The sequence below is a fragment of the Neofelis nebulosa genome, chromosome 3, assembly GCF_028018385.1.
Source record: "Neofelis nebulosa isolate mNeoNeb1 chromosome 3, mNeoNeb1.pri, whole genome shotgun sequence".
NCBI lineage: Eukaryota > Metazoa > Chordata > Mammalia > Carnivora > Felidae > Neofelis > Neofelis nebulosa.
The window spans coordinates 2,165,001-2,188,710 of record NC_080784.1 but is presented as its reverse complement, the minus strand read 5'-3'; the positions used below and the strand labels follow the sequence as shown (position 1 = coordinate 2,188,710).

Below are 23,710 nucleotides of genomic sequence, written 5' to 3'. Positions count from 1 at the left end.
GGCTGGCAGCGAAGACATCTATTTCAAAAGTGTTAATTGGCAAGAAATTATAGTCTAACCAGCACTTAACGTCTCGTAGACAGGAACATAGCGATGACAGCCGTGTCACCGTCCAAGGCACTTCCTGTGTTCGTTTTAAATATTTAAAATTCACATTACATAATGAGAACTTGGATTTTCCGCAGAAAATGTGTGTGTATTCATTTCCACTTGGGACGTTTAATTGTGAAAGCCGTCTACATTAAAGTCGCACCGGCATGACATTTTTACTGTAAAAATTTGGAGAGCGGGGAAAGATTCTCAGACGGTGTTTTGTTTGACAGTGAAATTGTGGGTTTTCACACCTGCACGTGGAAACAACGGTGTGTGGCTGACGGCCTATCTCAGTTAATATACCCAGAGGCGCTGCTGTCTCTGTTCAAGGAAAAGAAAACGACCTTCCATGAAAAAGTTACTAAACCAATAAGGCAAATGCCATCTGCAAGCGTAAAAATAATACATGACTTGTGACTTGCTCACGCTTGTGGGTGCTCAGTGAACACGTGCTAAACACTGCCCGCTTCCCCCCAGAACGGTTCGGTAAGAAAGTCGGAAGGCCCCCACTGCATAGGTAGGGGTGACATACTCACAACCTCAAGGTGACTGTAAGGAAATACAGTCATCCATCCTGAAACACAGGCCAGGCCTCGACAAGTGCCTTCTGCGCGCATCTCGTTGACAGTGAACGGTCAGGTGGCCGATGTCGGCCGTGCCAATAAACCAGAGCTCCCCGACCAGGGGAGCTTCTTCGTGAGCTTCCCAGCCGCTGAAATCCATCGGCAGCATTGGTGTGAGCTAGCCGAGCACGCACGGCGCGTGCGGCCAGACAGCTGGCGGGGCACAGGGCACTGAGGGGGATGGTGGGCTCTGTCGCCTGAGCCGGACCTCTGTCCGGTGGCTCTGTCGGGGGGAACAGAGTCCGGGGGCTCTGTTCTGGCACCGCCGTCAGGAGCCCAGGGGCTTCAGGGCGTCCCAGTCACCCAACAGACTCACAGACCGGGCGCAAGGAACACGGATGGTGCAAACACGAGGTTGTGTGCAAGCCGGTCAATGAAATGCCTGCTCCAAATCGACCCTGGTAATGGTGCCCTGGAGAGCACAACAGAGGGGCGCCTGGCACAGCCATCTGGCGTCTGCAGGACAGCGCGTCCTCCACGGCCCCGCGGCGAAGGCACATGGAGAGAAAGGCCGGCATGGAAACTGCCGGAGGAGTCGTCAGGGAGCACGGCCTCCAGATGAGGGCACGGAAGGGAAGGTGTGCAGGGGCCTGAGTGGCGAGGTGCTGAGCTTTCCAGAAACTGCTCCCAACACTTCCTCCATTTGCCGGCTGACTCCCGTCCCTGTGTCCCCCTCGTGTGTTATCCTTCACTGAGGAGAATAACCTGACCTTGCCTTCTGGAACTGGAGAAGCAGTGATGTGATTCTGGGGTGAACCCCAGAGACGTCCTCCAGGGGAACCCAGGCAGGGGGCTTCCGTCACGACTGTGTCCCTGACGTGGACGCGTCACCTGCAACATGCCAGCTGTCAGGACACTACAGAACAGACTGTGTCCCCCCGTCCCTGCTCTCCTGGTGGCTGTGCTCTCCCAGGGGCGGGGGTGATACGCCGAACCAAAGCAACATTACAAATATACATTAGATTCTCAGGTCACAGACATGACGTCTCCAGACGGGCTCCAAGTGCAACTTCATTAACATGTTGGAAAACACCACACTGTGTGTAAAACCTGGCCTACTTTTCTGCCTAAACTTAGCGTGCAGTTTAATAGTCCATTAGCACCAGGTGAGTGCAATTATTAAAAAAAAAAAAAAGAGAAGCGCAAACGTCTCTAAATTCCACACCTGCCTGTTAATGAATGCAAGGCTAGAAACAAGACCACCTTAATTCTCGAAGGAGGAGGGGAGATGAGCGGGCTAATGGGGCCGGACAAAACACAGCCCCCCGGCCCCCGGAGGAGGCCTTGTCAGGGAGGCCAGGCTCCCCAAGCGGCCTGTCAATGCTGTCTTGCACCAGGTGAGGGGCCGATTGAGCGTGAAACCCAAGCTCTCCCGCAGCCTGACAGTCCCCCAGAGAAGCAGACACCCCCCATACTCTCCCCCTGGGGGCCGTGCACCTGTTCGCAGTGAAGAGGGACAGCAGGGACACCTGTGGAGCCCCCGGAGGCCGGGGCCCCGGGCTGGAGAGGGACAGCTGTGCAGACCACATTCACGAGGAACTGTGTCCCGCCTGCCACGTGCTGTGGTTCCTGCTGCTTCCACCTTCTGGGCAAGCGTCCCAGCTGGGGCTTCCTGGTCTACACTGTCCCCAGGGCTCTGCCTCTCTGGGGAGGCACTGGAGTCCTGAATGGTGGCCCGGGGGAGCTGGGTTCCCTGACCCAGGGCTTGAGCCGGGCTGAAACTGCCGTTCACACAACACCGAGGGTTCTGGCTCCACTGATGTGGCCACACTCCTCTCTTTTGGACCAGGGGATGCCCATGAAGACGTGCCACACGAGGCTAACGGGCTCCAAGAGTCTCAGCCGCATGCTGGTGCCCTAGGCTCCCGGCCCTTCTGAGAGGGCAGAGGTTGGGGATTCGAGTGTCTGCAGAGTCTGATGACCTTCGTAACCCAGAACGTGGACCTCAGGCTGTACACTGGAGATCGTGAATGCCTTTCCACGTTAGCACCGTTCCCCCAAATACCGGCCACGTGATCCCGAAGTCATGCTGAGTGCGGATTTTCCCGCTGGGCATGCGCGTCTGAAGCAGCAGTATCAGTCCCAACATCTGTACGTCCGCCTGCACCTCTGCAGACAGAGACTCCCTGAGGATCTCTCGAAAGCACACAGTATCTGCCCCTTGCACAGCCCCAGATGCCAAAGTACCTCATGTTTTTTAGTGCCATTTGCCAGAAGGTAGGTCTTTTAGGAGTACCCTTCCAGAGACAACCAAATCTGAGGGTGCAAGAAGGAGCAGAAGGGAGCAGGTTCCTGTGTCCTCACAGTTAGGATCTAAGATCCAAGCTCGTGCCGCAAATCTTCAGAGCAGCATTCGACTCTTCTATGAATCATAGAACCTTTTGAGATCACTTAATATTTATCACGAGCAAGGACTGAATGCTGTGCAGCCAGTGTTGGTGGCGAAGTTCTGAACACGATCATTATCCTTCCGTCTGCCCACGAGTCTGGAGTACCTGGCTCTGCTTCACCTTCTGTCTCCTTGCACTGCACGAAGCACCTCTCCGGTATGTTGCACAAGTTAGACACGAGGTAAATACTTGTGGCTTTGATTCAGCTGCTGGTGTGACTGATCGGACGGAAGCCAGCGAACGGCCTCCTGGAACCGGTACGCTGGCCAAGAAAGCGCCAGGTCTCCAGTATAGACGGAGACAGTTTCCAGACGACCTGAACACCGGAGATGGAACCCTCTGGGTCTTCTCCGCGTGTGGTTGCTGCTGGGGCCGTCAGCGGCCCTGTAGGTGCCCACGACAGCACGGGGCTTCCCCTTGATCCGCTGATGAGTCTTTTCCTTCTTAGGTGTCTTCCTTACACTCCTGAGAGCACCTGATCCGATCGATCACTTCAAACCTCCTTATCTCTTTCCTCCGCAGCATCCAAAACACCACAATGGAGCAACAGACGCATAAATATTCCCCAGGATCAATCCTGGGCCTTTCCAGCCCTTCTGTTCATCACTGATGTTTAAGAAGCACAGCCTGGTTCTAGATCCTCATGGCTGTGTCAGGAGGAAATACGGCAATGTGATGAAATATTGTAAAGGGGAATGCTTTACGCACGGGGGCATGTTTCCTGTCTTCTGTTTGACGACTTCCTCACCACGTGTATCCACAGAGGCACAAATCTCACGATCCAAGTCCTTACGCCTAAACCCAGTTCACCGTGTGTGTGTGTCTGTGTGTGTGCAGCACTCTACATTTTCAGCGTCTGAACAACAGTTCACAGAGTAAGCTAAAAAATAATCCACCTCATTCAACCTTTCCTCCAAACTGGGGACCATTAAAAAGAGCAAACATACCCTGTGTGGCTTGATCCCACTACTAGAAATAGGTGATAGGCAGCTAACACTCGCAGAGTTTTCAATGGCTCTGGAATCTTCCTGAAGGCAAAAGGAAGTTAGTGATGGAATTTTTTCTTCACTTAGAAAAATTTTTTGACATATGTGTGTTTCCCTTTTGGCCATCTGGGACTTTAGAGAAAGGTGGTTCCCTCAAATTCGGTTCACATGCCTGAGTAATTCTTATTGTGCAGGGTCACAGGCAGTGTTCTGTAGTTAGGGGGCCATGGAGGGCCCATTCTCAGAGGCGTCAGATGTCGTCTGAGGAAGGAGTCACCAGCACGGCTGCCCATCCTGGAGAGGCCTCTGCTTAGGCCTGCTCTGCACAGTAATCTTTAGGGTATAACTTGCTTGTCTCTCTCCTACAGTCCTTCCCACCACACACCACCTCCAGGGTTCCACTTCTTGGGGGTTTTGCTGGGGGAAGCCAGCTCCAGGGTAACCTTGGCCTGATTTCTGTGATAGCCTTGATTCAACAGGGAGAGTGCCTGGGGGTCTGGGTGGCGAGGCACGAGAGCAGAGGCTCGGAGGAGGGCAGTGGGAGCCCAGGAGAGGCCCCCGTGGGCCTCTGGGCAGCCGCAGTCCTGACGAGGCCCCGTGAAATCCACGAGACTCGAGGGGCCCCCTCTGCAGGGAGACGGGGATCTTGGTCAGCTGGCACCGGGATCCCAAGGGCCTTGCTGCCTTGTGGGAGCCGTGCCATTGTTTCGGCCCCGGGCTCACCCCAAAATGACGGAGGCTGTGTTTCTTGGTGTGTCAGGTACGAGGGTGAGGCGCTCAGAACTGGGTTGGATTTATTTAAGAAAATAAATGACCGTATTACTCCTTGCACGTCTGTGTGGTAGATGGTCGAATCATATGTCACACAGACCATCTAGAGGATGTGTGGGTGCCTGTCAACTGGGGCTGCCCACAGAAGCAGATCTAAAAGAAAAAGACCCATCTAGATGTTGGAGATAATAGCCAAGTACATGGGGGGAGGGCTTAAATATTGAATTTAAAATATTAAGTCAGGGCAAACTGTTCATGTAAATGGATTTAAATATTTTATAAGCTGTAGATTCTTAAGTCCATTATTTATGCATTCAGCAAATATCCATGGAGTCCTGTGCCGTGTGGGGTAGATGAGGAGATTGGGGGGCCCTAAATTCACCTGGAGAGTCTCCCCAACGGCCTCCAGCACAGGCGTGGCCCTCGGTCAGTCCTGGGAAGTACATTAACTAAAGATAAATGATGGCCTGTAAACTGAGTTTGTGACTGCTTCGGGCAGGATGTCCCAGCTCGTCAGTACCAGTGCTGTTGGAAATAATAATGGGATTTGTGGTTGCCAGCTGGTGTCATTGGAGCTGCTGGGTTGAGCCGGATACGCCTCTGTGACCAGCTCACCGTGACAGACCCCCGCCACGAGCAAAGCGTGGGCTTCCCATGCCACGGTGCTTTGCTGCCACACTGGGGGTGATATGACACCTGGGACGAGGCATGTCCTGTGGGACCAGCAGTGTCGGGGGGAAGAAACCCACCCCTGGGACTCCTTAGGGTCCATGTTGTTACCCTGGTGTTGGGTGTGACACAGCCGAGGGAAAAGCTATCCTGCGAGGGTAATCTGTGTGAGTCCGACAAATCCCTCCAGCCATGGAACGTGCAGGGTGATTCTCGTGTGATGCATGCAAGCCCTTCTACGTGTGGACCCTGTTCTGGATGTTTTCAACAGCACGTCTGCCCACTCCTAACAGGTGCCTGCTCTCATAGCCCCTACGTTTCAGTAGCGGAAGACAACACACAAACAAAAAGCTCTGATAGCAATTGTCTACAAGAAAACCAACGACTACACATATGGAAAACTGAGCATATCTGGCCTTGCTGCTGTGGGGAGAGACACCCCACCGTGACGCCTGGCGGTCAGAGCGCATCACACCCACTGTGACGCGTGGTGGCCAGAGCAGGGCGCCCGACCTTCCCGCGAGCTCTGACCCCTCAGCAGCGCAGTGCCCACTGACTCCTTCTCAAGATAATGTTTTAACCCCAGAACATAAAATGCAGAGGATTAAAAGGCCTACGCGGAAATACAGTCGTCAGAGTTACCGAACCTTTGCGGTAACGTGCGCATCGGTGCAGTAATGAGAGTGGCGTCAGGACTAACAACTGCTGGGATTTCAAAGCCTGATGAACGCAAAGGATGTGTTGAGACCGCGCCGAGAACTGAGGGTTGTCGCCGTCTGAGTCCCGTGCTGACCAAGTCACGGGGAGGTGGGTGTGTTGGTGCGTAACCGAGGGGACTCCTCCAGTCAGAGGTTACTAAAGACAGAGACCCGCTATTTAACCCACCTACGTTCACGCAGCCTCGAGTCTTGAATGTATTAGGGACGCTTCGGGCCCTGGCCTCCACACGGGACATCAGCTCCGGAGCAAGTGGCCGCCGACAGAGCGACAGGGTGCGGCCACCTTCCTCCTCCCAGTGTGGACGCATCCGGGAGAGCGCGACGGATGCTGCGTCCCTGGGACCACACGCCTTTAACCCCGCAGACCTCTGCAGCCCCGGCCGCCCGCACCGGGCGAGCCCCACAAGCCGAGGCTGTGTGCCTCCTGAGCGTCGGGTCACTTTTGAAGCTTGACCTCTCTCTCCCTTCCCTGCGGGCTCATCCAGCACTCACTCCTGCTTCTCCTTTTTAAACTGGAGTTTCGTGTGCCTTCTGGCTCCCTCTGCCTCTGACAGGCCTGGCTGACTAGCCCCCTCGCGTGGCACACAGTCCTGGTGGCCGGGACCCGATCTCAGGCCCTGGTGTGCGCAGCCAGGCGGGATTTCCTTGGCTGCCTGGTGCCCACGGCCGCGGGGAGAGTGTGGGCTCTGGAAGGTAGCAAACATCCGCGCCCCGTCCGAGCCTCGGCCAGACTTTCCCACGGGGAGCCCGTCGTCCTGGAGGCCAGCTCCCTGCAGCCGCGTAACACCTGTCACCTGGATATTTCTGAAATTAATGGGGTTTTTAACACTTTTGGATACCTGTTTATGTCACAAACGTAGCTTTTGGACATCCGTGACACCTTTCACTTTATTTTTTATTTCATTTTTTACAGTCTATTTATTTATTTTGAGAGAGAGAGAGAGAGAGAGAGACAATCCTTGTGCTGTCAGCACAGAGCCCCACTCGGGGCTCGATCCCATGAACCAAGATCACGACCTGAGCCAATATCAAGGGTCAGACACTTAACTGACCTAGCTACCTGGGCTCCCTGACATCTTTCATTTTAACGAACCCTCCCCTGTCCCCAGCCACGAGGACAACAGTTTCTGATTTAGCTTTTTAACTAGTAGTTAGTTAAACTACTAGTAGTCTGAGCTACTAGTCTGACCGTTTTAACTAGGGAGCCACAGAAGTACGCTGGGAGCCCACTGTACGGGCTGGGGCTGTGTGAGAAAAAGAACCACAAAGGGAGGTCCATGTACGTTCACCCAGAGATTTGGCGTAAGGAGCCAGCTCACGCAGTATGGGGGCTGACCAGACCCAGGGTGTGCAGGGAGAGTCAGCACGCTGGCGCCCCGGGAGAGTGGATGCTGCACTGGCCCGAAGCTGGGGGGCCAGAGACCCGGCAACAGTTCACGTATCAGTCCAAGTTTCCAGGGAGCAAAAAGCTGATTCCCCAATTTGAAGACAGGCAGGCAGGGGGAATTCTCTCCTACTCATGGGCCGGTCAGCTTTTCGTTCTAGACAGGCCTTCAACGGATTGGATGTGGCCCACCCGGAGGGCCCTCTGCTTTCTCCGTCTACCGATTCAAATGTTCACTCAGCAGAAAACAAAAAACAAAAAACAAAAAACAAAAAACAAACCCTCACAGAAGCACCTAGAGTAGTGTTTGACTAAATGTCCGGCTCAGTCAAGGTGACACAGAAGGTTAACCGTCAGGCTAATTTTCCAACATTCCTCAGAACAACTTGTAATTTTCCAACATTCCTCAGAACAACTACGCTTTCGTCCTCAACCACCAGCACAGAGCAAAACTCCACCGCGTGTGCTCGACACAGCGGGAGGGCCGGAGTGGCCAGGACAGGCTGGAAGCAAGAAGCCTGATTCTCTTCGTACACGGCTGATGCTTCAAAGGGTAATTTTTTGAACTACATTTTATTTTCAACCTAATAGTTAATACAAAGTGCATGTCAGGTTCGTTATAATTAGGGGTAAGAAACTTCCATTTAAATTCATTTTTACAAATGGGGCACCTGGGTGGCTCAGTCGGTTAAGCGGCCGACTTCGGCACAGGTCACGATCTCACAGTCTGTGAGTTCGAGCCCCGCGTCGGGCTCTGTGCTGACAGCTCGGAGCCTGGAGCCTGCTTCGGATTCTGTGTCTCCCTCTCTCTCTCTTTGCCCCTCCCCCGTTCTCTCTCTATCTCAAAAATAATTAAAAAAAATAAAGTGAGCAGTTCTAACTAACGCTGACATCAGTACTGTGATTCAGTCCATCCTTTCCTTTGCTTGGGTATTTTTTTTTTCAAATTTTAATTTAAATTGCAGTTAGTTAACATATAGTTAACTAACCAAAGGATAATTTTTTTAAAAAAGGCTCATTCTCCAGAATCTAGGAATTCCTAATCAGAAACCGTACCATTTTTGAGTAAGTCCAAAATTGTCACATTAAGTTGTTTTAAGTGTCTCTTGGAACCCATAAGCAAAGAAAGGAATTTGAAGTTACAAAAGTAACAAATGAATCATAATTTTTAAAGTGCGTTTTAAAGATAGCATATGTGAAATTATTAGGTCTGGATAATCATAAACTCAAAGGTATACATAGGACTTTCTGATCAGATTCTTCTCATTTCTAACATTAATTTATATCCTACATCATCGTACAGCAAGAAAACTAAATACTGACTTTTGGAGATGTGATTTAAAAGCATTGCATTGCTACAGTATTTTCTTTCCTGAGAGAGGAAAAGTATTTTCTTTTCAACGTTCTCAGGATGTTTTATGAATTTTATGTATTTTTATAACTTGTCTCAATATAATGCTTTTTAAACTAACATGTTATAAGGAATAAAAGCTATAATATCAATGTTTTTCAAATATATTTATGAGATGTTGTAAGTATATGAAATAGTGAATATAACCATAGCCTCAAGTTTTGGGCATCTAATATCTCTACATCTTTAAAAGGAAGTTCATTTTAAAAACAAATGAACGCTGGGATTTCTTGGTTTTAATAAATACTTTTTTGTTGGAACTTGTCTGATCAGGGAGTGGGGAGGAAGGAGTTTATGTGGCACCTAAACTGATTAGGAGAATGAATCACGGAAGGCCTCCTGGAAGCAAGGATTTCACAGTTGCATCTTAAGGCATAGCTAGGAATTACATAGAGAAAGCCAGGGGAGCGAGTTCTGGGCTGGGCAGAGCGTGTGCAAAGCTCGGCAGTGAGAGGGTCTCAGGTGAGTGGGTATCAGCCGAGGTGACGGGGAGCTGTGGGGAGAGCCTGGGTCAGGTCACCCAGGGTCAGACGGCCCCACAGGGGATGGCCCTTCACTTGCTGCTAACAGGAAGCCGAGAGAGAGGGTGCCAGGTGGGTATGTTTGCGTCGGGCTATGATTTATATTGTATTTAACTCTGTTCTATTAATTTGGGGGAGGGCCGTATTTTTAGAAAGAAGATCATAGGAGTGTGGAGTGTGGGGTGGGCACGGATGGGAAGTCCAAGAGGGGGGCCAGTTAGAAGGCCATGCAGAGGCCCAGGGAGCACGCCACGGGCGTGCAGCACAGAGGGGTCACGCAATGGAGCATGTGGCTATTCGCAGGGCACGCGAGGCAGCTTCTGTGGCCCCCACCGCGTGGTTGAATGACTCCCTGGCCCAGCTATCGGCTTACGCACGCAGGCACTTGCTTCCTTGTTCACCCCCGGGTACTCATTTTACGGGGTGTGAAGGGACCAGTTTGGCTAGCTTCCTTCCAAGAAGTTAAACAACCCTTAGAGTAACTAAGGTCGTCGTTGCTGTCGTGATGGCGGCACAGAATTTCCTGCGTGGATCTCTGACTGAACTGCCACGCACCTGTACCCTCCAACCTCCCCCTCCCCGTTTTAGGCAAGGGATGAAGTGAATTGCAGACAGTTGTAAAGAAGAATCCTGGACCGTGAGTCTGGGGTCTGTGGGTCTAGTGTCAGTCCCACCATGACTCATCCCCTTGACAAGTTTGGACCGCACGACGGGGTCGCTCACACTGCTCTCCTTTGTGGGTGAGCGGATGGGTGCATGTGTCTAAGAGGCGAGAAACACTCGAATCGCGGTGCTTTTGGAGGGAAGGGCACATTGCGTTCTTGGGGCTTGCCCGCCACCAGCCAGGTAAACTGAGGGCCCCCTCCTCTGTGTCCAGGTAACTGTCTGCACAGTTTCGCTCACTGGTCCTGAGGGTGGAGGCTGTCTTTCGCTCGTTGACCCGGAGGTTATATAGTCCAAGGAATCACAGGCAGTTAGAATCGCACAGACTATGTCCCAACATTTCCGTATCCAGGCGGCGTATCCTGACTTCTTCTGACGCGCAAGTCCACAGGCCAGGGGGAGCCGCCACGTAAGAGCTCTGCAGACACATCTGCTAACCTCCATGGATCTCAGCACCATGGCCAGACCCACAAAGGATGCGAATGTCCCAGTCTTCATCCCTTGTCCCTGAACCTCAGACGCCACACGTGGCAATGAGGTCAGAGACGTGGCTGTGGCAGGACGTCCGCTTCCAGGAGAGCATGGAGGAGAGCCCTCCACGTCACCTTGCCACAGGTCAGGGGATTCGCGACACTCCTGGCCGGGAGCCTCGACTGGATTTGGTTTCCGGTCAGCAGGAGGAGCTTGGATTTAGTACACGCCCAGCAGAGCAGTGGGCACCCCATGCTTCTGTGTGACTGAGAGGAAGATCTCCTGGCGTGGTTCCAGAGAAGACCCCCTCCATCCATCCGTCCATCCGTTCACGCATGCGCCCAGCCAATATTTACTATAATGATGTGGTAGTCCCGTTAGGGTGGTCTGGATGCCCACACCCCCAGATGTCCACATCTAATCTCTGGGACTATAACTACGTCACCTTACACGCCACCCTTGGGTCGTGTGGGGCCCGATGGCATCACAGGCCCTTACATGAGGGAGGCAAGGGTGCCAGAGTCCGAGAAGGAGACGCGGTGGGTGACGGAAATGGGCCGTGTGGCTGGGGGCGTATTAGGAAGGTGGTCAGACCCTAGAAGCCAGGACATCTTGGAAGCAGATTCTTACGTGCCCCCGAGGGACAGGTTATTATTGAAATATAAACAACAGGATAAAAATAAATTTATGGCTGTTTCCTCTGTTCATGCTTTGTATGGATTTTCCCTTTGTTTTAATGACTTCTAGAATCAGCTGTGACACTTGTTGAAAGAACTTTTGACCCAGAGAAAAATCATTATAATCTAATGTCATAGCATTTTCCTCCATAATATCAATGACACGCTCTCCCTAGAAAAGTTGGGTGAAATGCATATTTAGACAAGTAAATCTTTCTGATAAATCATTTCACCGACGAGAAAGAAACCATGTGTGAAATGAAAGTTAGATGTTTTGAAAACCACTCCGTTTAAGGACAGGACACTAATCGATAGGTGTTCCTTATAATGAAAGACAGTGCAGGAGAAACGTGGTCCACGCCTATCGGGGGTCCCTGGACAGCACAGGAACGGACTCTGTTTCGGCTGAATCTCCACGTGCCTTTAAGGGCCGAGGGAGAAAACAGGTGACATCCAGTCACTCCAAGCCAGCCACCCATTCCTGGTGGCGCCCACCTGTCAGTGTTTAAAATAGAATGTCTGACACATATTTTCACATTCTTAACAAACCTTTCATGCACATATTTGGTACTTAATGGCTACTAGATGCATATTAAAATCACACGTTCATCCTTGTTCAAGGGGACGTAGCCTCATGACAGCAGCTTCCACTTTTCAAGCCGCAAAAAGAAACATATTAAATACATATTTAAATACATCTGAGACTTCCAAATAATCACTGTGAATGATTTTGAAAATAGCTTGTTTTGGAATTATTTTCAAGAGAGTTTTAGAACCATAAAAGAAAATCAATTTGCCAAAATAATCTCTCTCTCTCTCTCCACACACACACACACACACACACACACACACACACACACACACAGACACACACCTACCCATGTAACTATGAAATGTCAACGTTGCTCTACGATCTTCTAACTATTTTAATATAAAACGACTGAGATCACATTTTGCCTCGAAGATTCAGACACGAAGCTCTGAATCAGATCAGAAGCTTAGCGGGCGTTTACATCCTGTGTCGTTGGATGGTTTTCCCCCAAACTTTTGTATTTCTATGATGTTGCAGGTAGGGATTTTTCATTCGTCTTATTAACCAGACAACTGCTGCACACCCTCCCAATTCTATCTGGGAAGTGAGATTATCAATATACGCAGTGTGGGGCACCTGGGTGGCTCAGTTGGTTGAGTGACCGACTTCGGCTCAGGTCATGATCTCATGGTCTGTGAGTTCGAGCCCCGCATGGGGCTCTGTGCTGACAGCTCGGAGCCTGGAGCCGGCTTCGGATTCTGTGTCTCCCTCTCTCTTTGCCCCTCCCCCACTCATGCTCTGTCTCTCTCTGTCTCAGAAATAAATAAACATAAAAAAAAATTAAAAAAAAATGCAGTGCTTAGGATAAAACCGGAAATGGTGGAATAATGACCCCTTTTCCGTTTCTGCAGAATGAGATTCCCAGCAGGTCACCTGCTTCTCAGACCCTTCCCCAAGTCTGCACCCTGTCCCCTCTGGCCTGGAGGAGATCTGGGCTCAATAACTAGGCCAAGGTCTGGTAGAAACTCCGGAGGGAAATACGTTTTGGGACTTATTTGGTGCGTACATTTTGGGAACACAACAACATGTTCGGGAAAATGACACAAATCAGAATTTTAGTGTGAGTTCTGCACTGGTTCTTGCGTGATCTCTATGAAAACTGTCTTATTTTTATTCTCCCATAACGACAAACATGATAAAGTCATTTTCTGCCAGGTAATTATCATTTCAAAGCATTTCTGAAGACCGTGAAAGGGCCTGTCACTTGCTTATACGAGACATTCAACAAATATTGGCGAGTAGATCAGTAAAGATCTCCAAAAGTGTACTTTTTAAAAGGCAGTGCTTGTGAAGTTCATTACCTCCCTAAGTTCCTAATGTGGCCATTTCCCACAAAGGCCACGGTGTGGGGGGTGGTCCATGACCTCGCTGCAGGGTGTCACAGACTTCCTAAGATACAGGGCACCTAGGAGGAGGCCTGGAGGCTCAGCCCCACCACCCACAGGCCCCATCACAGTGGCACATCTGTGACAGATGTCACACGGGGCATGCCCACGGCCCTGCCCTATCATCTCCACAGAGTTGTGCTTTGGGGACGCGGCACCCCACGGTGCTGTGCGCCTCTTCCGAACACCCCAAGGCTTCACGGTCAAGAAGTGTCACCAACCCTCCACTTGGGTGCCCCCCGCCACACAAGAAGATCACTGAGGACACACACACACACATGCCCTTTGATAAATTATTCACGGCTACTTCTGAAATCTGAGATTCAGCAAGTTGACAAGCCTGAGGTACTCGAGGGCCGGCATCCTGAAACAAGGCTGGCGTCCAGGGTGTCCTTTCCCGTCTGCTGCTAGCCAACCATGTGCCGTCCTCTCCTGAGTGGCAGGACGGTGGGGATGCCCCTCCCTGAGCTGCCGCAGCCCTCCCTCCTCCTCACCCTGCTCCTCGTCACCACCAGGCCCCCACAGCTCTCTTCTCAGACTGTCCCCTCCCTGCTCCGACAGTGTTCAGATGACCTCGCTCCCCAACTCTGCCCGTTTCTGACTTTCTCCGCTTGGCCTTTATGTGGGGCTCGGCGAACGTTTATTGCTTGTTGTGTTTTATGGTTTCTCCAGGCCATGTATATTCATTATGTTACAGAAACAGTAACAGCGCAGGGAAATACTGGGCACTGATATTTCGTGTAGGTGGTAAATTTTCAAAGGGGTGGATATGGTTTTCCATAAGAATGGAAGCAAACTGTGACACTGAAGGGGATGATTAGTGAATTTACATGAAGGAAGGATCTGCTCCAAGCAGTGAATCATGTTTATGGATCTGCCCACCAGGCGGCACTCGGCACTCAGACCGGAGGAGAAGGTGAGGGAGCCCCGGAGTCACTGCACGTCTGCTTGAGTTTTACTGCAATCTATTAAACCTTGGTATTTAAAGCACAGTCACTTTCTAAATGTCAGCCCTTAAACTTTTTTTCCTGCAGAAAACTTTACAGAAGTTATACCTGGTTATTTGCAAGAACTTTGATACCTAAGAGATTGCATTCTGAGAAAAAGAGAGGTTATCGACAAAGAAGTGTTTCAAAAGACCGTTGCAAATAGGAAAATGGGACAAATGCAATTTGGGAAAGTTACCAAACGTTCGGAGAGTGTATCGCGTGTGTGGCGAAGGTGCGCCCGCTCCTCCCGGATGGAGACCGCACCCCTGCATGGTTCTCACCAGGAAGGCGGAAAGGGCGGCTTTACCTGCTGTGGACCTGACAGTTGGGGTGGTGTTGGAGGGCGTCATCACGGGAATACATTCGTCGTCCTGGGAGTAACCAGCTTGGATGGCTCGGAGGTAACTGTGGCTGCGCGTCCGGAAGCATCCGGGAAGGTCCAGGGCGTCCATGGCCTGGGATTCGACTTCACTGAAGACAGATTCACACACCGACTCGAACTGCCCGTTCATCTCTGCCTCGCTCATCTGGAACAAGAATGCACAGGTGATGGCGAGATGTGGCCAGGTCATGGGAGAAAAAGAAAGAACAAAACTCACCCTGACCTTGAGGTACTGTCTCTTCAGCAGAGTTAATTGGAAATTGGCCTTGGGGCTCCATTAAGCTGAGGGAAGGGCTTTTACTGGGTTATTTCTCACAAACACTAAGAAAAATGTCACTTCTGAGATGTTACTGAAATTCTGAGGGCCCCTGAGGGTGGCTGAAAGGGTGGCCTGCTGGAACCGTCCAGGACAGAAGACAGGACGCGGGTGGAGCTCGGCACCTGGGCGGTCAGTGAGCACACGCCGCTGGTCCCCACTCCGTCCCAACCCCGGTGCCTCTGTCACCATTCCAGGCTGTCCATGGCCCAGCAACTCTAGGAGCTGAGCCTGCCTCTATGCATCGTCGTGGAAACCAAGCACACATCTGGCAGGAAGTTCATCTCCTTCTCCCCAGGGGAGCAGCAGGACCGTGGGTCCAGGAGAGAAAGACACGGCCAGCGGGCTGTCCATCGCTTCGTCACCAGCCTGTGCCATGTGTGTCCTGCCCGTGCTGCTGCTCGGCCTGGGATGTTAGGAGACTCACTTCCTTTGACAATTTAGCAGGTGAAGTAATAATTTTCACGCCTGCAATTTAATTTCCAGGTATAGAGTCACCCTGGGAACCTAAAAGGTCCAAATGTGTTAAGAAAACATCGAGGCTTTGGACAGGCACGGGATTGCAGGTGCCGGGCACACAGGGGCACGCCCATCGGGTTGGCTAGAGGGACTTTGCATGGGGTCAGTGAGTGCTAGCGGGGGACACACTTTTCCTGCCATTCCTGGGTAGTGATCCTTGCGCGTTTCCCAAGAGCCAAACCTACAGGCTTCATCTGGGTGCCCAGTGAAGGGAGGTGCGCAGGACAGCCAGGATGAAGAGAACGGGGTGCAGAGCAGATGAGACGTTAGGAAAGAAAAGCTTAATGGCTTAGCCACTCGTCGGTGAGGACGGGAGGCTCACGGGTCTGCGGGCAGGGCTCTCGGGGTGGGTCACGTGTTAGGCTGAAAGGGACGTTGATAAATGAGCCCTCCCCGGCTACTCCTGTGTTGGGTACACCCCTCGAGGGAATCACGCGTGGGTGAGCACGTGTGCATGGGTGGGATGCTTGCTGGTGAAGTCCCCGTGCACCGGCCGGGGCTGGGAGGGGAGGCTCAGTGCACAGGGAGGCTGCGAGGGCTGAGGGAGCACCCCGTGGCCTCTGCTGTCCCTCCAGATCGGTACCCGGCCGTCCCTCCTGCCCTGGGCGTTGGGAGGGGCCCACGCCACCCGGGACGTCTGCCCCGCTTCTCAGGTGGCTTCTCCACACCCCGCACCCCCTGCTGTCATCGTCCTGCCTCCGTCCTGCACCTGCTGTGTCCGCCTCTCACACACCAATGTCCCAATGTGCTATCCCACTGCCGGGAAGGCCACCCACGACTTCCAGAACACCCTGCGTGATGCTCACAGATAAAGACACCAGCTCAGTACCTGTGCTCTGCCTGTTTGCAGGGTGAAAGCGGGCGAGAGAAGCTGATCTCCCTTCCGACAGGAAGGAAAACCTGCTTTCTTCCAGAATCTCTAACTGCAGACCTGGACGTGGCCCTGCCTGGCACCACGTGGGGCTCCTGACATGCTGGGAAATGGCTCCCTTCACAGAGCGAGCATAACCCTCTCTGGTTCTGGAGATGGAGGAGGAAAGTGTGTGTGTGTGTGTGTGTGTGTGTGTGTGTGTGTGTGCGTGCACGCTCGTCAGGGGGGAGGAAGGCAGGCCGGCTGCCTGGCCCCCAGTGTGAGGAGGAGAATCTCTGGGTCGCATCGACAGAAAAGACCAGAGGAATGTTTCTGAAGTTGGAGAGGGGCAGACAAATCAGGGTCAGGACAAAGCACGACACTCCCATCGTGACAGCCTCACGTTCCCAGTGACGAAGCTTGTGGGACACACACCTGCTGGGTTGAAACATGACATTTTCTGACTACACGTTTCTTACACTCTGTTTTCCCTTATGGGGAATTATATCAAGAAGCCTCAGATCGTTTCATGCCATTTATGTCAAAGACCCGCATCAGACAGCCTGAAAAGGCCAAACTCTGAGTGATGGCGCCAGCGTCCCCAGCACCCTGGCCGCGGGGTTTCGCGGACCCCCTCCTGCAAACCCACTGCGGGCCAGGAGCTCTGTCCTTGAGGCAGGACACCATCACACCTGCTCGTGCATCTTAAAGGCTAAAATCTCAGCGAGGACCACTTGGCTAGTACTTCCAGCTACAGAAACACATCCGTGAGGTTCTAGAAATGAAGGTGACTCATTTCTCCCAAATAGAAGTAGTTGAGAAGGATCTCAAGACTTGGTCCAGAGAGGACCTGAAATGCTCTGTCCTCTGAGAGCTGATGCGTTCATCGAGCCTGAGGGGGACTGGGAAAAGTGGGTGTCGTTTTACGTTGGGACTCAAAGCACGGCTTGGTCCCCGGGAATCCCAGGAGGGTGCCAAGCCAGTGGGGTAAAAGCTATGGAAGACAATCAGTGCGGCCTGAGGCTTCCTCTGTCTCCCTTTGTGAACCGTGAACTCAGAACACAACCGGGCCTGCTTCTGGAAAATGTGGGCACGGAACAGCCAAAGCGGGGCAAGCTGGGAAAGTGGGGGTGACAGGGTGACTGTCCAGTCTGTGGCAGAGCAGGGGGTGGGCTCTGCAGACGTCATGACAGATGGCGAGCAGACACGGCCCTGCACGTGGCCGCCGTGGAAAACAGGGTGGCGGTTCCTCCAGAGATTAAACGTAGAACCGCTGTGGTCCGGTGAGGCCACTTCTGGATATTTACCCACAGGAACTGAAAGCAGGGACTGGGGAGGACATATACTTGTAAACCCACATGCACATGGTGGACTGTTACTGTGATGTGGACGGAGCGTGAGGGCACTTGCCGGGGGAAAGAAGCCAGTCATACAAGGAAAGACGCCGGGTGAGTCCGCTGGCTGGAGGTCCAGGGGACTCACGTCCACAGAGACACGGAGGTGGTGGCACCGGGGACACCGGCCAGTGTTTGGTAGGGACAGAGTCTGCATTCTGCCAGACGGGAGAGGTCTGGAGATGGACGGTGAGGGGCACTGTCCGAGCATGTGGCACCGCTGACCTGCACACTGAAACACGGTTAAGATGGAAAGTTCTGTTACAGATATTTTACCACAGTTTTTAAGAATTTCCTTTAAGAAGGAAGCCATCATAGTGCCAGAGGTTTTTAAAGAGGAAGAGAGAAAAGGGGCCATAAGACAGTGGCATGGCTGGAAGATGTGGGGAAGGCAAGTGTGCCTCCTCAGCCAGGATGCAGAGGTCCCAGCGATCCCACCACACCGGACCCCAGCATCACCTGCAAGTTCTAGGACAGGCTGGACCCCAGCATCACCTGCAAGTTCTAGGACAGGCCGGACCCCCGGCACCACCTGCCAGCTCTCAGATACGCCGGACCCCCAGCATCACCTGCAAGTTCTAGGACAGGCCGGACCCCCAACACCACCTGCCAGCTCTCAGATACGCCGGACCCCCAGCATCACCTGCAAGTTCTAGGACAGGCCGGACCCCCGGCACCACCTGCCAGCTCTCAGATACGCCGGACCCCCAGCATCACCTGCAAGTTCTAGGACAGGCCGGACCCCAGCATCACCTGCAAGTTCTAGGACAGGCCGGACCCCCAACACCACCTGCCAGCTCTCGATACGCCGGACCCCCAGCACCACCTGCAAGTTCTAGGACAGGCCGGACCCCCAGCACCACCTGCCAGCTCTCAGATACGCCGGACCCCCAGCACCACCTGCAAGTTCCAGGGCACGCCGGACCCCAGCATCACCTGCCAGCTCAAGGACACGCTGGACCCCCAGCACCACCTGCCAGCTCTCGGATACACCAGACCCCAGCACCACCTGCAAGTTCTAGGACAGGCCGGACCCCAGCATCACCTGCCAGCTCAAGGACACGCTGGACCCCCAGCACCACCTGCCAGCTCTCGGATACACCGGACCCCAGCACCACCTGCAAGTTCTAGGACAGGCCGGACCCCAGCATCACCTGCAAGTTCTAGGGCACGCCGGACCCCAGCATCACCTGCAAGTTCTAGGACAGGCCGGACCCCAGCATCACCTGCAAGTTCTAGGACACGCCGGACCCCAGCATCACCTGCAAGTTCTAGGGCATGCCGGACCCCAGCATCACCTGCCAGCTCAAGGACACGCTGGACCCCCAGCACCACCTGCCAGCTCTCGGATACACCGGACCCCAGCATCACCTGCAAGTTCTAGGACAGGCCGGACCCCAGCATCACCTGCAAGTTCTAGGACACGCCGGACCCCAGCATCACCTGCAAGTTCTAGGACACGCTGGACCCCAGCATCACCTGCAAGTTCTAGGACATGCTGGACCCCCAGCACCACCTGCCAGCTCTCGGATACACCGGACCCCAGCACCACCTGCAAGTTCTAGGGCACGCCGGACCCCAGCATCACCTGCCAGCTCAAGGACACGCTGGACCCCCAGCACCACCTGCCAGCTCTTGGATACACCGGACCCCAGCACCACCTGCAAGTTCTAGGACAGGCCGGACCCCAGCATCACCTGCAAGTTCTAGGGCACGCTGGACCCCAGCATCACCCGCAAGTTCTAGGACAGGCCGGACCCCAGCATCACCTGCAAGTTCTAGGACACGCCGGACCCCAGCATCACCTGCAAGTTCTAGGGCATGCCGGACCCCAGCATCACCTGCCAGCTCAAGGACACGCTGGACCCCCAGCACCACCTGCCAGCTCTCGGATACACCGGACCCCAGCACCACCTGCAAGTTCTAGGACAGGCCGGACCCCAGCATCACCTGCAAGTTCTAGGGCATGCCGGACCCCAGCATCACCTGCCAGCTCAAGGACACGCTGGACCCCCAGCACCACCTGCCAGCTCTCGGATACACCGGACCCCAGCACCACCTGCAAGTTCTAGGACAGGCCGGACCCCAGCATCACCTGCAAGTTCTAGGGCATGCCGGACCCCAGCATCACCTGCCAGCTCAAGGACACGCTGGACCCCCAGCACCACCTGCCAGCTCTCGGATACACCGGACCCCAGCACCACCTGCAAGTTCTAGGACAGGCCGGACCCCAGCATCACCTGTAAGTTCTAGGACACGCCGGACCCCAGCATCACCTGCAAATTCTAGGACAGGCCGGACCCCAGCATCACCTGCAAGTTCTAGGACACGCTGGACCCCAGCATCACCTGCAAGTTCTAGGACATGCTGGACCCCCAGCACCACCTGCCAGCTCAAGGACACGCTGGACCTCCAGCACCACCTGCCAGCTCTCGGATACACCAGACCCCAGCACCACCTGCAAGTTCTAGGGCACGCCGGACCCCAGCATCACCTGCCAGCTCAAGGACACGCTGGACCCCCAGCACCACCTGCCAGCTCTCGGATACACCGGACCCCAGCACCACCTGCAAGTTCTAGGGCATGCCAGACCCCAGCATCACCTGCCAGCTCAAGGACACGCTGGGCCCCCAGCACCACCTGCCAGCTCTTGGATACACCGGACCCCAGCACCACCTGCAAGTTCTAGGGCATGCCGGACCCCAGCATCACCTGCCAGCTCAAGGACATGCTGGACCCCCAGCACCACCTGCCAGCTCTCGGATACACCGGACCCCAGCACCACCTGCAAGTTCTAGGACAGGCCGGACCCCAGCATCACCTGCAAGTTCTAGGACACGCCGGACCCCAGCATCACCTGCAAGTTCTAGGACATGCCGGACCCCCAGCACCACCTGCCAGCTCTCGGATACACTGGACCCCCAGCACCACCTGTCTTTTCTAGGACAGGCCAGACCCCCAGCACCACCTGCAAGTTCTAGGGCACGTCGGACCCCCAGCACCACCTGTCTTTTCTAGGACAGGCTGGACCCCCAGCACCACCTGCCAGCTCTCGGATACACCGGACCCCAGCACCACCTGTCTTTTCTAGGACAGGCCAGACCCCCAGCACCACCTGCAAATTCTAGGGCAGGCCGGACCCCCAGCACCACCTGCCAGCTCAAGGACATGCTGGACCCCCAGCACCACTTGCAAGTTCTAGGACAGGCCGGACCCCAGCATCACCTGCAAGTTCTAGGGCATGCCGGACCCCCAGCACCACCTGTCTTTTCCAGGACAGGCCAGACCCCCAGCACCACCTGCCAGCTCCAGGACCCTTCCTCGGCCAGGATGCAGAGGTCCCAGCGTCCCTGCCACGCCAGACCCCAGCACCACCTATCTTTTCTAGGACAGGCCGGACCCCCAGCACCACCTGCCAGCTCTCGGATACGCCGGACCTCCAGCACCACCTGCTAGTTCCAAGAAACAGAATTACCCTGATGGTGGATGCACTGAAACAAAGCAAATGTGCAGCCTAAGCAGTGATGAGCTCAGGAGGCATCAGAGCCGCCCCGAAGGTGAGAACAGCCGGGGGTGGGGGGAGAGTGTGGCAGGTCCCCACTGGCTGGAGGCTGTGATTTCACTCCCGCTGAGGTGCCCTTCCTGCACCGCAGCTCGGCTGTGCCTCCCCACGTGTGCCTTCCGTCTGCAGTGAGGGGCCAGGGGGAGGTCTGGGGACCCACTTCACAGCCTGAGGATGAGTAGGGATGTGTCCTTGCAGCTTGCTTGGAGGGGGCTGGGACTCATAAGGAGCGCCCGACCCCAGGAGTGCCAGCATGTGTGGGCAGCGGGCATCTGCGTGGCTTTGTGACCCCTCCAGGTGGGACACAGGCCTTCCACATGGGGTGTGGGAAGATGACAAGGTGACACAGGAAAGGAGGCTGCTCGGTGTGGTGGGGATGGAGGGGATGGGAGGGTGGCACAGAGCACGGGGCTGGGGTGCTGTCTGCTCGTCTTCATGGGTGGCCGTGGGACATGCCAGGTGTAGACACGAAACCCTGGTCTGCCCTGGCTGTCAGACAGGTGACTGCTGCGAGACCCAGGGCCTCCCTCACTGCTGTGTGTCCCCAAGTCTCTGCGCAGCCGGGAAGCAGCTCGGTTCATGTGGCTGGGCACTGCGTGTGCCAGGAAACCACAAGGTCGTGCCCTGCTGGGTGGCCCTGGGTGACAGTCACTGGCAGAGCCCATCACACTGATGGGGACCACACTGCCAGCATACTATCGTTTACCAGATGGTGGAGGACTAGGTGGTCTTCAAGCCTATCGCTCCCCGTGCGTTTCTGGGAAATGGAGAGCGTGGTCATTCTTCCGGGTAAGGTCTAGACCCAGCCGGACAGACATTACATGCGGTGGGGGTACAACCAACAAGCCCACTGTGTTCTCTGAAACCACAGGGACGTCGTGCTGAGAATAAGAACAGCACTGGGGTCCCCTGTCCGATGGGCTGACAAACTGGTGAACCCCAGGGAGATAAGGAAAGGCCAGGGAAGGGTCAGTGCCGATGGGACGGCCCAGACGGCTCAGGCACACAGCGCGTCTGCACCCAGGTGGCCTGTGTCATGCCGACGCCTCCCGAAACGCAACCTGTCAATGTGCGTTTCTAGCGTTTCAGTGAGATCCCTCCAGGTGAGAACTCTCGTGGTTAAAAACAAATTCCAGGGGCGCCTGGGTGGCGCAGTCGGTTAAGCGTCCGACTTCAGCCAGGTCACGATCTCGCGGTCCGTGAGTTCGAGCCCCGCGTCAGGCTCTGGGCTGATGGCTCGGAGCCTGGAGCCTGTTTCCGATTCTGTGTCTCCCTCTCTCTCTGCCCCTCTCCCGTTCATGCTCTGTCTCTCTCTGTCCCAAAAATAAATAAAAAACATTAAAAAAAAAACAAAAAAAAAACAAAAACAAAAACAAATTCCATCCCTCAAGCTGGTCACTGGGCAGGTGTAACCACACGTGCACTATTACCGTCCTGGGTGCTCACCGCCGGCAACCCCAGGGCATCATCCCAGACCCTCCAAACGCCTACGCGGACTCTTCCCCGGTTCGTGAGCTCAGAGAAGCCGGACCTGAGCTCAGAGACTCAAGCTCAACTCACAGCATGGCTCAGAGATAAGCAAGTCTCACAGGGGCTCAGTTAGACTTTTAATTTCATGTTTGTTGCTCGAGAGACGTTGGGTATTAAAGATGATGGGTGAACTTCTGCAGCTTAGCAACCAAGCCAAGTGTCTCAGGGACACGAGGGGTTCACCAGAGGCAGCACCCCAAAGGCGTCGTCCTCGGTTACTGGGAACGGCCTCTTCCTCCCTGACTTGGAGTGCACTGGCCAGGGTCGGACACACAGTGACTATAGACCGGTTCCCACGAGTGAAACGGCCCCAGCCACCACCAGGGTGCCGGGAGTATCTTAAGGAATTATATGCTTTTTTCAGCATTAAAACTGGAGCGCAAGTTAAAGTCCTATCCTAGAACTCAGCGATCGGAATCAAAGTCATCAGAGTCTATAAAACAGCCAACTGGCCTTCTATTGCTATTATTTACAATGACGAATCTTTTCAGATACAGAAAGGTGTGAGAGTGTGTTTTTTTTTTTTTTTAACCGACGTATTTTTGGAAATCCCAGCTTGGGTTCACCAAAAACACACATACTTGAGGGTAGTACGTGGCTGATGTGTCTGGAAAATAATGATGAGTAGCCCCGGGGAAACTGGCCAGTTTCACAGGAATATCTGGAGAGGTGTGGTGTGCGTTCAGCTGGAGTCTGTCTGTTGAGAGCAAGTGAAAACACAGAGAAAGCAGAATCAGACCCATAAACATGGAGAACAAACATGGTTGCTGGGGACGGGGGATGAGGAGGGGGATGAGGAGGCGGCTGGGCAAA

The 23,710-nt window shown here is 54.0% G+C and overlaps 1 protein-coding gene across 11 annotated transcripts in view; it reads right to left on the bottom strand.

The window, feature by feature from the left end:
* Window positions 1-23,710, bottom strand: part of DLGAP2 (DLG associated protein 2) — a 791,131-nt gene that overhangs the window by 42,673 nt on the left and 724,748 nt on the right. For all 11 annotated transcript variants that reach the window (XM_058719822.1, XM_058719819.1, XM_058719818.1 and 8 more), the window contains one exon: window positions 14,652-14,871. In XM_058719822.1, coding sequence (XP_058575805.1) covers window positions 14,652-14,871 — 220 coding nt within the window. The remainder of the gene's footprint in view (window positions 1-14,651; window positions 14,872-23,710) is intronic.